Source organism: Echeneis naucrates, chromosome 6, assembly GCF_900963305.1.
Source record: "Echeneis naucrates chromosome 6, fEcheNa1.1, whole genome shotgun sequence".
NCBI classification, from domain to species: Eukaryota; Metazoa; Chordata; class Actinopteri; order Carangiformes; family Echeneidae; genus Echeneis; species Echeneis naucrates.
Window position 1 is genome coordinate 19,293,412 of NC_042516.1, and position 12,483 is coordinate 19,305,894.

The 12,483-nt window shown below is 39.9% G+C and overlaps 1 protein-coding gene across 3 annotated transcripts in view; it reads right to left on the bottom strand.

The window, feature by feature from the left end:
- The window catches only part of myom3 (myomesin 3), a 50,813-nt gene that overhangs the window by 30,657 nt on the left and 7,673 nt on the right, over positions 1-12,483 (bottom strand). For all 3 annotated transcript variants that reach the window (XM_029504288.1, XM_029504289.1, XM_029504287.1), the window contains exons 4-7: positions 6,842-6,995; positions 5,893-6,050; positions 4,797-4,889; positions 4,249-4,337 (exon numbers count right to left, since the gene is read on the bottom strand). In XM_029504288.1, the coding sequence (XP_029360148.1) occupies positions 4,249-4,337; positions 4,797-4,889; positions 5,893-6,050; positions 6,842-6,995 (494 nt within the window). The remainder of the gene's footprint in view (positions 1-4,248; positions 4,338-4,796; positions 4,890-5,892; positions 6,051-6,841; positions 6,996-12,483) is intronic.

Sequence of the window (12,483 nt, forward strand, 5' to 3'; positions counted from 1 at the left end):
TGCTGTAATGGGATCTGTTTTTTGATCATTTTAGTCTGCTTCTGATGCTCATCCTAATATCACATTTAAATAGAAACAAGGATAATGGGGGTAGAAAACTACAATGTGCATGAGGAACAAGAAGAAAAAAATAGCATACACAGTGGTATTTATCACCCTTTGGCTTTTGTCCAAAAACCACCCCCCCATATATATTGGGCAAGATAGAAAGCATTAGGAAGAGAGATATACGTGATCTTATGTGGCCAGACGCTGTCAGCACCCAGAGGGTAATAATAAATGTCTGAAAAGATGAAACGCTCATTTAATAGCCTGTCTGATCCTGAATCTTTGAAACCATCACAAATATTAATATTTCAAAGTATAAAAATTGATGTAAAAGTCAGAATTAGCAGATATTTGCATTCCATCCTAAACACACAGGGCTAATTCAGATGTTTTTCATTCAGATTTTTTATTTTTTTTTTTAAATACAATGATGACATTCGGACCCAAGTTCTGTACAGTTGTACAACATATTAATATGTTTTTCACCATTCGCTGTATGCTATAAAGGACAGTAACAAAGTAAATTTACTTGAGTATTGTACTTAAGTTCAGTTTTTGAGTATCTGTGCTTTACTTGAGTATTATTTTTTGGGGATACTTTTACTTTCACTTTACTACATTTGAAGGATAATTATTGTACTTTTTACTCCACTACATTTCTACTGATGCTCTTGTTACTTGCTCCTTTTGCACTAATGCAAAAATTACTCGTTCAGTGTTTTTAATTGTAATTGTTTTTGTAACTTGCACACCTCTGTGCGTGTTCCAGGTAAGAACATGGCCATGATGTATAATACTCATCCTACCTGGATTATTTCTCCACAACGATCGGCTCATTCTACATTATACATCGTGGCTGCATTATTACCTGGAACAGCACACCTCTTGCATTCAGATGACCACGCATTAGCTTGTAGCCAGTGTTTGGATGTTTTGGAGGTGGCCTTCTGGGTAATGTGTGATGTAGTCAGCACGTAGCCATGTCGTGTTGTGTGTTCCTCTCTTCGGTGAATGGTGTGAGAAGTAACAGCAGCTGTAGCCACTGTAAGCTTTATAGTCAGTGTCATGAAACTCATAAAAGTCCTGTGCTGTGATGTTGGAAGGAATTAAAGAGCTGAATAAAGCCGGCCCATGTGTTCAACTACTCTGCCTCTCCTCTTCTGTGTGTGCAAAATTAGCTTGGACTGCTAGTTACCATGGTTACCAGCGTCAATGAGCCAATAGCAGAGACAGCAACACAAGATAACACACAGCGCAACCAGCAGGGACTGACCACTAGACCAAACCCATCCAGAGACTAGAGACTGCACCAAACCCCACCAGAGACAGAGACCGAACCAAACCCCTCCAGAGACAGAGACCGAACCAAACCCCTCCAGAGACAGAGACCGAACCAAACCCCTCCAGAGACAGAGACCGGACCAAACCCCTCCAGAGACTAGAGACTGCACCAAACCCCTCCAGAGACTAGAGACTGCACCAAACCCCACCAGAGACAGAGACCGGACCAAACCCCTCCAGAGACAGAGACCGAACCAAACCCCTCCAGAGACAGAGACCGGACCAAACCCCTCCAGAGACAGAGACCGGACCAAACCCCTCCAGAGACTAGAGACTGCACCAAACCCCACCAGAGACAGAGACCGAACCAAACCCCTCCAGAGACAGAGACCGAACCAAACCCCTCCAGAGACAGAGACCGGACCAAACCCCTCCAGAGACTAGAGACTGCACCAAACCCCTCCAGAGACTAGAGACTGCACCAAACCCCACCAGAGACAGAGACCGGACCAAACCCCTCCAGAGACTAGAGACCGGACCAAACCCCTCCAGAGACTAGAGACTGCACCAAACCCCTCCAGAGACTAGAGACTGCACCAAACCCCTCCTGAGACTAGAGACCGGACCAAACCCCTCCAGAGACTAGAGACTGCACCAAACCCCACCAGAGACAGAGACCGGACCAAACCCCTCCAGAGACTAGAGACCGGACCAAACCCCTCCAGAGACTAGAGACTGCACCAAACCCCACCAGAGACAGAGACCGGACCAAACCCCTCCAGAGACTAGAGACCGGACCAAACCCCTCCAGAGACTAGAGACTGCACCAAACCCCACCAGAGACAGAGACCGGACCAAACCCCTCCAGAGACTAGAGACTGCACCAAACCCGACCAGAGACAGAGACCGGACCAAACCCCTCCAGAGACTAGAGACCGGACCAAACCCCTCCAGAGACAGAGACCGAACCAAACCACTCCAGAGACAGAGACTGGACCGGATCCCTCCACAGACCGGTTCTTGTAGGGTCTCTTTAACTGAAGGTATTCTTGAGCTATAAACATGTCTGTAGCAGAATCACATCAGTGTGTTGTATAATGACACTAAAGCTACTTTCCTGTATTTCAGGAGGTATTTTTTTTTATACTTTTACTAAAGTCATTTTTCAGCAGATACTTTTGTAATTTTACTTAAGTAATATTTTGATGAAGCTACTTTTACATGTATTGGAGTAATATTTGACAATGACTATCTGTACTTGTACTCAAGTAGTGAAGTTGTGTACTCTGTCCACCTCTTTATGAAGGGACGGCTCAATGATCCCCTCATAATCACAACACACTGTAAAAGCATCAGCACTGCTTTGCCACAGTTTGTGAATGTCACAGCTGAGTGAATTTTTGTTTACACAAATTTTTGTATATTTAAGTTCGACTTACATTTTCCCAGGATATAATTAGCTCTGATGTCAAGTGCAAAGTCTAGGCACACACTCCAGAACTAGCCCTTTTTTAAATGTAAATTTTTTTTTTAATAAATAAATAATTCACCGCCAGTTGTGTGTGTCTTCAATTGTACATACCTGACAGGATTTCGTCATATTCAATTTTACAAAATAAAAACAAATAATCCAAAAGCAAAGTGGCTGAATTTCAGCCCCTTCCTGTACGTGACGTCAGTTAGTCATGTGACAATTATACTTCCTGCTCGTTGTAGAAAATAATGACAAGGTTTTAAAACTAACGACGGACTGAACAAATCCGAGCTGAATTAAAAATGGACCTACCTTTGTGACCAAAGCGATTGTTTTCATCATCTGATCCCAGCAACACTTGGGGAGAAAGCTAGGCTACTAGCTCAACTTTCACGAGCAACACATTTTAAAGAAACTAATGTCAGCTAACGCGGTTTAGCTTTCCAGTCCGGATACTGGCAGCTCGGAAGTCACCCGAAGAAACCTCGGTGGGAGAAGAAACATGGAAGGAGAGCAGCGGAGACAGTGAGAAAAAAATAGCCATGTAGCTAAAAGCTAACGCCGAAACGGCTGATTAACGACAGACAGGTGCGCCTTAGCAACGGAGGTCCGGCGGCCATTTTAGATTTTACATCTCGCTGGGTTTCGTTTTAAAGATGAAGTTTTGCACAAAACCGCGATGGTATGAAGACGGAGACTCTTCTGGATTATTGTGTTGTGCTGTCAAAGTCCCAGGATTATTTCCACTGAATCAAGGGATCGTGATTCAAGACAAACTGTGGGGAGGAGCGCCATTGAAATGAAGCGCCCCATCATCCGCGCTGGCTGCCTCCAGCTGACAGTAAGAGCGTCTTTATGTTATGTTTATGTTATGTTATTTTATTTTTGTGTTTTTAGCTGGCGATTTAATTTCTGTTTTTTCTTAACCACAATTGTGTTTAGTGGATGTCTCCACACTTGGGGTGTTTTTCGGCGTCTTTCTTGGCTTGTGTTAGTGTAAATTATGAATATGGTTTATGGTTTGGCCAGTTCTCAGAACTAAACTTTATTTCTATTTCACTTATTTTTTCTCATTCTGAATGAAATATTATTATTATGAGCATAGAGAAAAATTATGTTATAACTCCTGCTTTGCAGTTAAAATACTCTCCCTAAACTGGATTAGAAACTACATTATTAATAATTTGCAGAAAACAATAAGAGGACTGGATTATTTATTCATGCCAGAATAAAACAGAAATAACTTGTATAATAAAGCCACTCATGACAGATGTCATACATACCTGCACTGTGGTGGCAGGTTTTATTGCCCTCTAGTCCTGTATCACCTCTTGAAATTATTTCTGACATAGTAGTACTTTTAGTTTTTAAGTGTGCCATCACACTTTAATGTCCAAGAAAGAACTCTCTTTATGTTTGCTGATATAAAAGAAGAAATTACTCACAGTTCACCACAAGTGTTGCAAATGTCATAGCTTCACCCAGAGGACTCTTGGCTACTGCTTTATACTCCCCAGCATCTTCAGGAGAGCACCTTTGTACAGGATATTGCGTGTTATTTATTGCCTTTTGAAGTTGGAAGGATGTTTCTTTTGAGTTACAAAGCTGCCGCCCTCACAAACACACACACATATATATATATATATATATATATATATATATATATATATATATATATATATATATATATATATATGTTTATCTCGCTAATATACTTTGGTTTTTGGCTGTTAAATTACCTCCAAAGATACAACGCAATGGAGAAAATATACAAAAAAAAAAAAAAAATCTGTGTGTGGCAGCTACTTTTTCTATCATAACACAATTTCCTAACCTTATCCTTAGCCACAAGCTTATCAAATGTTTCATTCTTTTAATCAATTTTTAAGTGGAAAAATTGTGCTATCCAGGCACATTTCTTTCCACACATACACCATTGACTTTTCTGCAGAGATTTTTTTGCCATAATTAGGGAATTGAGTCAGTGACCTACCTTCTGATCTCTAGTGAGTGAAGACCAAATTTTTGTTGAAGACTGTAATTCCATGGTTGGTCACAAAGTCTCAGTGGCACACCATCTTTATACCTGAAGTGAAAAGTTGAAAATATGGAAGCATGTTTAAAATATATATATATCAAAGCCAAAAAGTAAATAATAGGCTACACTTGGGTGGTTCATACACTTGCCTACCCATGAGTTATGTATGGCTTTGACTAATCAAATGTTAGTTTGGCTGAGTCTATAATAGCTGGAGGGGCCCTTTGATCTCTTATTCTGTCTTGTGCTCGGCATTGTTGAGGGCAGACTTTTGCACCTCATTGAGTTTGATGGGTCCCATATGGAATGGTGAAACCCACAAGCCGCAGGTTATCTGGATCTCGGCTTTGCTTCATGAATACTGAGCGCACGGTCTTTTCATCATCTAGCCTCACAGCAGCTCAAGTATCAAGGTTGACAGTTTGGTGCATTGCTTGAATTAACACAGGTGATTTCATATTAATATGGAGGTTGATATTCAAGTCAGTTCTGAACTGCTGTGCCATGACCTGTTATTTGCTAGTAGCTTATGGACGTTTCAGGTTTTTATATTCAGCTATTTACAGGTATATAACCTAAAGTACCTCATTACCATTCAGAAAATATACTCATAATTTTCCTATGCGAAATTAAGCAGTCTGCTGTACTGCTGTACTGCGGTTGAGTTAAGGACAGAATTTAGGGCTGTACCAGAGAACTATTCTCATTCTTAATGAACCCACCTCACCCCACATTGGATGTATCCACCAGTTCAAATTACTGACACAATCAGTAACGCATACATTCATTCATCTTCTACTGCTTATCTGTTTCCAGGTCACGGGGGCTACTGGAGCCAATCCCAGCTGACATTGTGCGAGGGACACAGGAATGTTGTTACCTGAAAACTAACTTTAGGCCGACATTTTCTGCTTTAACCTATCTTTAATCAAGCAAGAGATCAATTAAAAATGACACCAATCAGTAGTGCAACCCCAGAAATATTTCATAGAAATGTCTTGAATATAGGATTCACATGAGGGCAATCAAGGCCAAAGTCATGAGTTCTTACCATGTGACCTTTGGGGGTGGACAGCCCTGGACAGTACATGACAGTGTGACTGTCATGCCCTCCCAGACAGTGTGAGCCCTGAGAGGGATTGGAAAATCTGGGGCCTTCTGGCTCAGACACTCCAGGTACTTCAAGTGGGCAGATGCCCTCTTCTCTGCCTGGAACATAGAGAATTTCAGGAAAGGCAAAGCATATAAATAATAGCTCAGTAAAATAAAAAGTGATGCATTTATAGTATCTTCTTATTTTCCCCAGCAAGCATCCAAATCCTTCACAAGTCATTAAAATAGAATGAGAGAAACAAACCAAAGAAGTTTAAAAGGTTCATGTAAACTACAAATAAACACGAATAACTGGATGGTGGTTGTGAACTGCAGACATATTCCTGCAAAGCATTGATATTTTTCTCTGATATATCACAGTCATCAATATGACATTGTTTTCCATGCTGTATATAAAAGGTCCACAGCTAATTTTAGAGAAACTGCAGACTCTAAACCTGTATGTATTTAATGTGGCTTTAATTACTTAAAAAGCCACATGTCTCTTTTTGAAGCGAATATAATAAACTTTGAAGAAGATTGGGAGATTGTCTATAGAGTGTCAGTAGCTTGAACTAAAGAGTTCTAGGTAGCTCATATATGATAAACCAGGTATTATAGTTAGCAGATGCAAAGGAAATGTAATAGCAGAAACATTTAGTGTGATTTGGTAAGCAAAGCATGATGTAGAACTGAATTAATAGTTCAGTTCTCATACTGACAGTGGCATATGCTAATAGCACAGTGTTATTTTTAATCAGAGAGTCAAATTTTCAATCAATAATTAATTTCCTGTCCTGCAGTAAACATAATGGTTGAAAACATAATGAGCGAGTTGGAGAATTTAAGTGTTACTGTTCAGTAAACCTGAGTACATGGCATTCCTGACACCGAAACTTGACTTGTACCTGTCTGCGAAGAGCCAATCTGTCGGTTCGTGTGCGTAACGCGTGCTGGTTTCTGATCACATCAATCTCCACCTTCTCAACCTCATTTCCAAACATGGTCCACTTGTCTCTGTAATACTCTTCCTCAGCAGCCAGAGTTTCATCCAGAATTTCCCTGGTGGAACACACAGGCGCCAAGTATTTAATGCCATGAGCAGAAAAAGTATGTGAACCTGTTTGCTCATAAATGTGATCTGGTCTTTATCCAAACCACTAATACAGACAAACACAGTGCCCCTAAGCTAATATCTTATAAACTTTCATTACTTTACTAAACGCAGCCTTTGAAAATTCAAAGTATCAGTGGAAAATGAGTGAACTATTGGATTTAATTAATGGTTGATAGTCCCTCGGCAACAATGGCCTCAAACAACCACTTCTCACTGTGCATCGGTTGTTGTCTGGAGGGACTCTTGGTCTGTTCTTTCTACAGAGCTGTTCAGACTCAGGATGTCCAGTGTAAATAACTCACTTTCTGTCAGTCCAAATCATATCTGCTGGATTGGGTTCTGAACTGGCAATCCCAACGAGTGGATTTTTTTTGATTGAAGTGGTTATGAATTATATTTTATTTCATATGTGAGGTTGTCCTGGTGCATCACCCAGCTACTGGGCTTCAGCTGGTGGACAGCCACTGTGACATTTCCCTTGATAAACCCGTGAATTTATTTTCCTCTCTATGACTGCAAGCCTTCCGGATCCAGATACAGCATGGCAGGAGCAATTCAGGATGTTCCCTTCCACTGCACTTCGCCTTTGGGACAATAATTTCATGTTAGTATGTGATACCTTTTTTGTTTGAGTCCTGAATAGATATTTTGGATCGATTACCATGTAAGCCTAAATATTTAAATGATGTATTCAGTATTACTTTGAACTATACAATAATTTTTGTGTCATTTGTTAAAATAGCCTGTTTTTTAATTTAAATGATCTAATGGTGTTTGAAGACTTAATTTTTACTAGGACAAGAATATCACTTTTACTTGCCACTGAAAATTAAGGACCTTTTTTTTGTATGTAAAAGAAATTACTTATTTTAGCTAATAAGGATGTTGGATAGAGACATGTAAAGGCAGTCTTATGACTTAAGAGCATAATGTATTAAGAATATCAATTTGAAACTTCTATTATTGACCAAAAGTGAAGTGTGATATGTTTTGTTTCAGAAAATATTTCAACTGACAGGAATTAATTGGCTTTATTTTAAAGTTTTGAGTTCGCTGTCACAACAAGCCATATTCATTCTCCATCAGGGAGAAGGTAAGAGCAGAGACAACAATTCAGAGTAAGGTTTGAACGTGGTTTCTAACAACAAGGGTCGGCCTTTAAAAAAGAAAACAGCAATTTTACATTGACATTTTCCTTTTTTGGACATCCAAATGTTTCATGTTGTCCCACTCTATTTACAGAAAAATGCTACTTTTCTGATATGTGACAGTTTGTCATTTAAAAGGCTCCCCCATTTCCGCCCTTTGCTATGTCACATGAGCGGCACCTTCATAAATGTTGATTAGTGGAGTATTGAGCGTTGGTGGTGCTGCTGAATCGCATCCTAGTGAGGCGATGCAGCACCCGTACCCTCTTCATCTCTGACATGATAATATGCACCACTCCATGAATTCTTCAGATGTGTACAAGTGTGACAGTTCAAAGCGATCCTGTGTTGCCAGCTGTGTGACATTTGCGATTTTTTTTTATTTTTTTCCATCTAGTTAGTTGTCACTGTTATGGTCAGTAGTTTTGACAGTCTTTCCACCAAAAAGAATTATACTTTTTACCTTTCTTTGGCAGGGCAGCAAGGTGGTATAGTTGGTAGGGCAACTGTTGTAACTGTGGACTGAAGTTCAATCTTCTTTTTGATGTTATTATATCGACGTAAATAAGATACACAGTGATTCTCTCCTTGCTCAGTAGCTGCTGAACCTATACAGTGAGCTCATGAAGCTTCATCCTATCAATATTTTATATAATGTGCACAAATGTTTACAGAATATTTTGGTTGGGAATGTATCCATATGTACCATTTGAAATTGCAGATGCATTTTATTAATATCCATACAAACATACGCACTCCAGCACTCATATTCATGATTTTTGCCCGACTTTTAAATATATAGTAATGTCCCTCTCTCTCATCGCCTGAGGGGTGTGTATCTTTTGATTGACAGTCCCAGGGGGTTATTTATTTGTACATGTAGCCTACTTTGCACATACACTACCACAACAAACTGAGAAACAGAATCTTAATTATATTCACAAACACTTTTCTGAGCATGAATGACCCGACAAAATCTTGTGATAATTTAGTGAAATGCACAAATGGCATGGATACATATGAAAATAGATAGATGCACATGTAGGAAAGGGCATAAACACTTACATATACATGTGCACAGACACACACACACATACTCTGAGGTGCCTAGAAACAGTTTATGTCATGGGCATGTTTAGATTCTTTCCCTGTCTGGGTTTTTAATCTATGTGTGCTCAGAGATTTAAAACTTTTAGGGGATAAACCACTGGAACACATAAAGTCAGCGGGTATGAGAGAGTTCACAGCTTAATTATTCCAAATGGAAATTGTAATATTTCTTATTGGTATGAAGTATTCTCTTCTGCCAAGAGAACCCATGCGTGCATGAGTAAGCTGCGTAATTTACACGTTACCATGATGAGAAGATAGTGGAGAAACCATTATGTGAATCAGATAGTAGATGTGCAATTGGTACCACACATCCCATTGCACAAAGATGTAGTGCATTCATTTCCACACAAATCAAAACAAATGTCATGCTCCCCCATCTTGCTAGATTCAGGCCTTCCAGAAATAGTGTGCCAATCCTCAAGAGCTTTCAACTCCATCCTTCCGTCTTTCCTCTCTCATCCTGGGAGGAATCAATCATCTAGTGATATCACTAGAATTTCAGCCTAAAATGTCCATCCACACCACATTTGTGTCAGCACTTCAGAGGGAGATGAAACTTTAAAATTAGAGCTAAGCATGTTAGTAGATGGGGAAATACAGTCGATGATGAGATGGACGGTTGTGCTGGTGGCATGGGAGAGGGCACCCTAATGTGATGCCAATTTGGCAGGGCCACATCGGTGCAGCTGAGGCTCATTACTGTCAGATGTGCTTTGTCTTCAAGAGGGTGTGATTTCTCTGTCAATGACTTCTCCCAATTTCACCCTCCCTCATTGGAACCTTTATCTTCTAGTATTACTCATCCTCTTCAATTCTCATTGTGACCCGGTCCATCCGTCTACTTACTGTCAAAGCCAGGGGTTCCTTTCAGTGCTTAAAGAAGGATCTCAGTTGTATTTTTAGCATTGATGAAGAAGTCAGTGACTCAGATGCACTACAGACGTCAAATCCTTTTTGACACAACAAGAATCTAATCGGGCTCTGGAAGAATTGGAGAGCAGGAAAGCAGCTGCCACTAATCCTCCAAATGTGAAAATGGTATTGAGTTACAGCACAGATATTACATGACCAAGAAAGGACAAGGTGCCCCTAGAGAAGAAAGGATTTTTGGTAAAGCAAATCATGTAACAAGAGGCTGCCTGTTCTCATTGACCTGAACGTCTCTGTTCTGGGACTAGATATAAGACATTGTCTTCGTGACAGCTGAGCAGTAATCTTATTTTAGCAACATGATCCTAATACACTTAAAAAAGTAAAAGATGACTCATACATGTTGTCAACAAAATTCTCAGCTTCAGAATAAATGAAAGACTTTCTGCACAGCCCCCAGTCGCATGCTGCCTTTTTGTGTGGTAGACTCTTCAGTTGACCAGGGTCCAGAATTTAATTTGGATCAGAATCCTCTGGGTAGGATTAGATCTCAAAATTGCGTGTTTCCAAACAGATAATGGCTGTGTTCATATAGCAAGTGTACAGAATTGACCCCCCGCCCCCCCCCAACCTATGTGACCCAGATCTGATTGTTTAATGACAGTGTGAAAAGCACAAATCACATGGAATATTATCTTTTCAAGATCAGATTTGGACCACTTTCATGTTGTAGTTCTAAATCGGAATTCAATCAAATTTTTTGGAAATGCGATCCCAGTCTGAACAGCCACACAACCAATACAGGAATTCAGTGGAACTTTTACGTCACTCTATTTTATTTCATTATATTATTGTATTATGAATATGCTATAATACAGTATTGTGATATTATTTATTGATTCAGTTTTTCTATAAAGCTTTAACTTTATTTCTTTCTACTTGGATGTGAAACCCTTTCCTCCACTCAACCAATACAAATGAACAAGGCTCTCTCTTTCTGCTGTAATGATTCAGTCAAATTCTTATGATTTATTGGCTTCTTGACATCCTTGAGATAGCAAATGATTGGGGCAAGTCCCCAGTTGGCTTTTTACGGACAGATGGGAGTGGAGAAAGAGGCTTGATTTCTGCAGCTTGTTGAGACTCTGTTGGCATAAAAGCTGTCGAGCTGTTAATGGCTTGCAGGGAAACACTTTGGTAAAACTTGATCATTTCCTCTTAACTAAAATAGAGTGAGGATGGAGTGAGGTACGGAGGAAATTTGAAGCAGATATCATGAAAAATCAGCTCTATAAATCTAAGTCTCTGATGCTCGTTGTACTTATTCCTTCACTATAATAACCTCAGACCAATTTCTCCTCACTCTGAGACCAGAAAAGACCCAGAATTGATCCAATTTACTTTGGGTATTAAAGCAAGGCTAGTTCGGCCCTTATGGGCTGTGACATCACCCACTGCAGCCAATAGGAGTTTCTCGTGTAGCAGTGTCATTCTAGACATCCCTACCAAAGATGGCAAATAAGAATCAAACACACAGAAGTAAAGTAGCACAGAGTGATCCAAATCTGACTTTTTTCGTGATGTAAACCCAAAGAATGTAATGCATGCTTGTCAGGAGCACTGATTCTCCAGTATAAGAAGCAAAACAGCACATCTGTAGCTCAAACCATAGCAAATCCTAATGCTCTCAAGATGATGTGGTTTTCTGTGTTCACTTATCTGGACTTAACAGGGTTAATAATCTAAACTGCTTCTGCTGAATGACTCAAATTGCCAGTTGCAAGGTACTACTCAACAGCTGTATTGAATTGACTGCACTGGTTTTCTATAGTCATCATGCAAATATTTTGGCATGTATGAGTCTGTCGGCATATTAATCTCATCATGGTTGAGTGATATAACAATATTAGGCTGTCTGATGATATAAATATGTATAATTGATTATACTGCTGTATTTATGTCTTCAGAATCTCCATGTCTTTTGAGCTACACAGGGCAGGCCAAAAGTTTGGACACACTTCCCTATTCATTTGAATAAGAAGGTGTGTCCAAACTTTTGGCCTGTACTGTATATTCCTTGGGGCGCCAAGATGCTGGAGCTGTGTGAGGTTCTACTCCATGCTGCCATGATTGCAAAACCTAATTTCTGAAGATATGCCAGTTGCACAGTCATGCTCCAAATCTTCAATTCCAGCACAATACAAAGGTTTTTATGGATTCATATCTGGTGTACAAAGAAAACATTCCCTTCACCGCTGCACCACCGCCATCAGCCTTCAATCTTGACACTGGAGACAGGTTG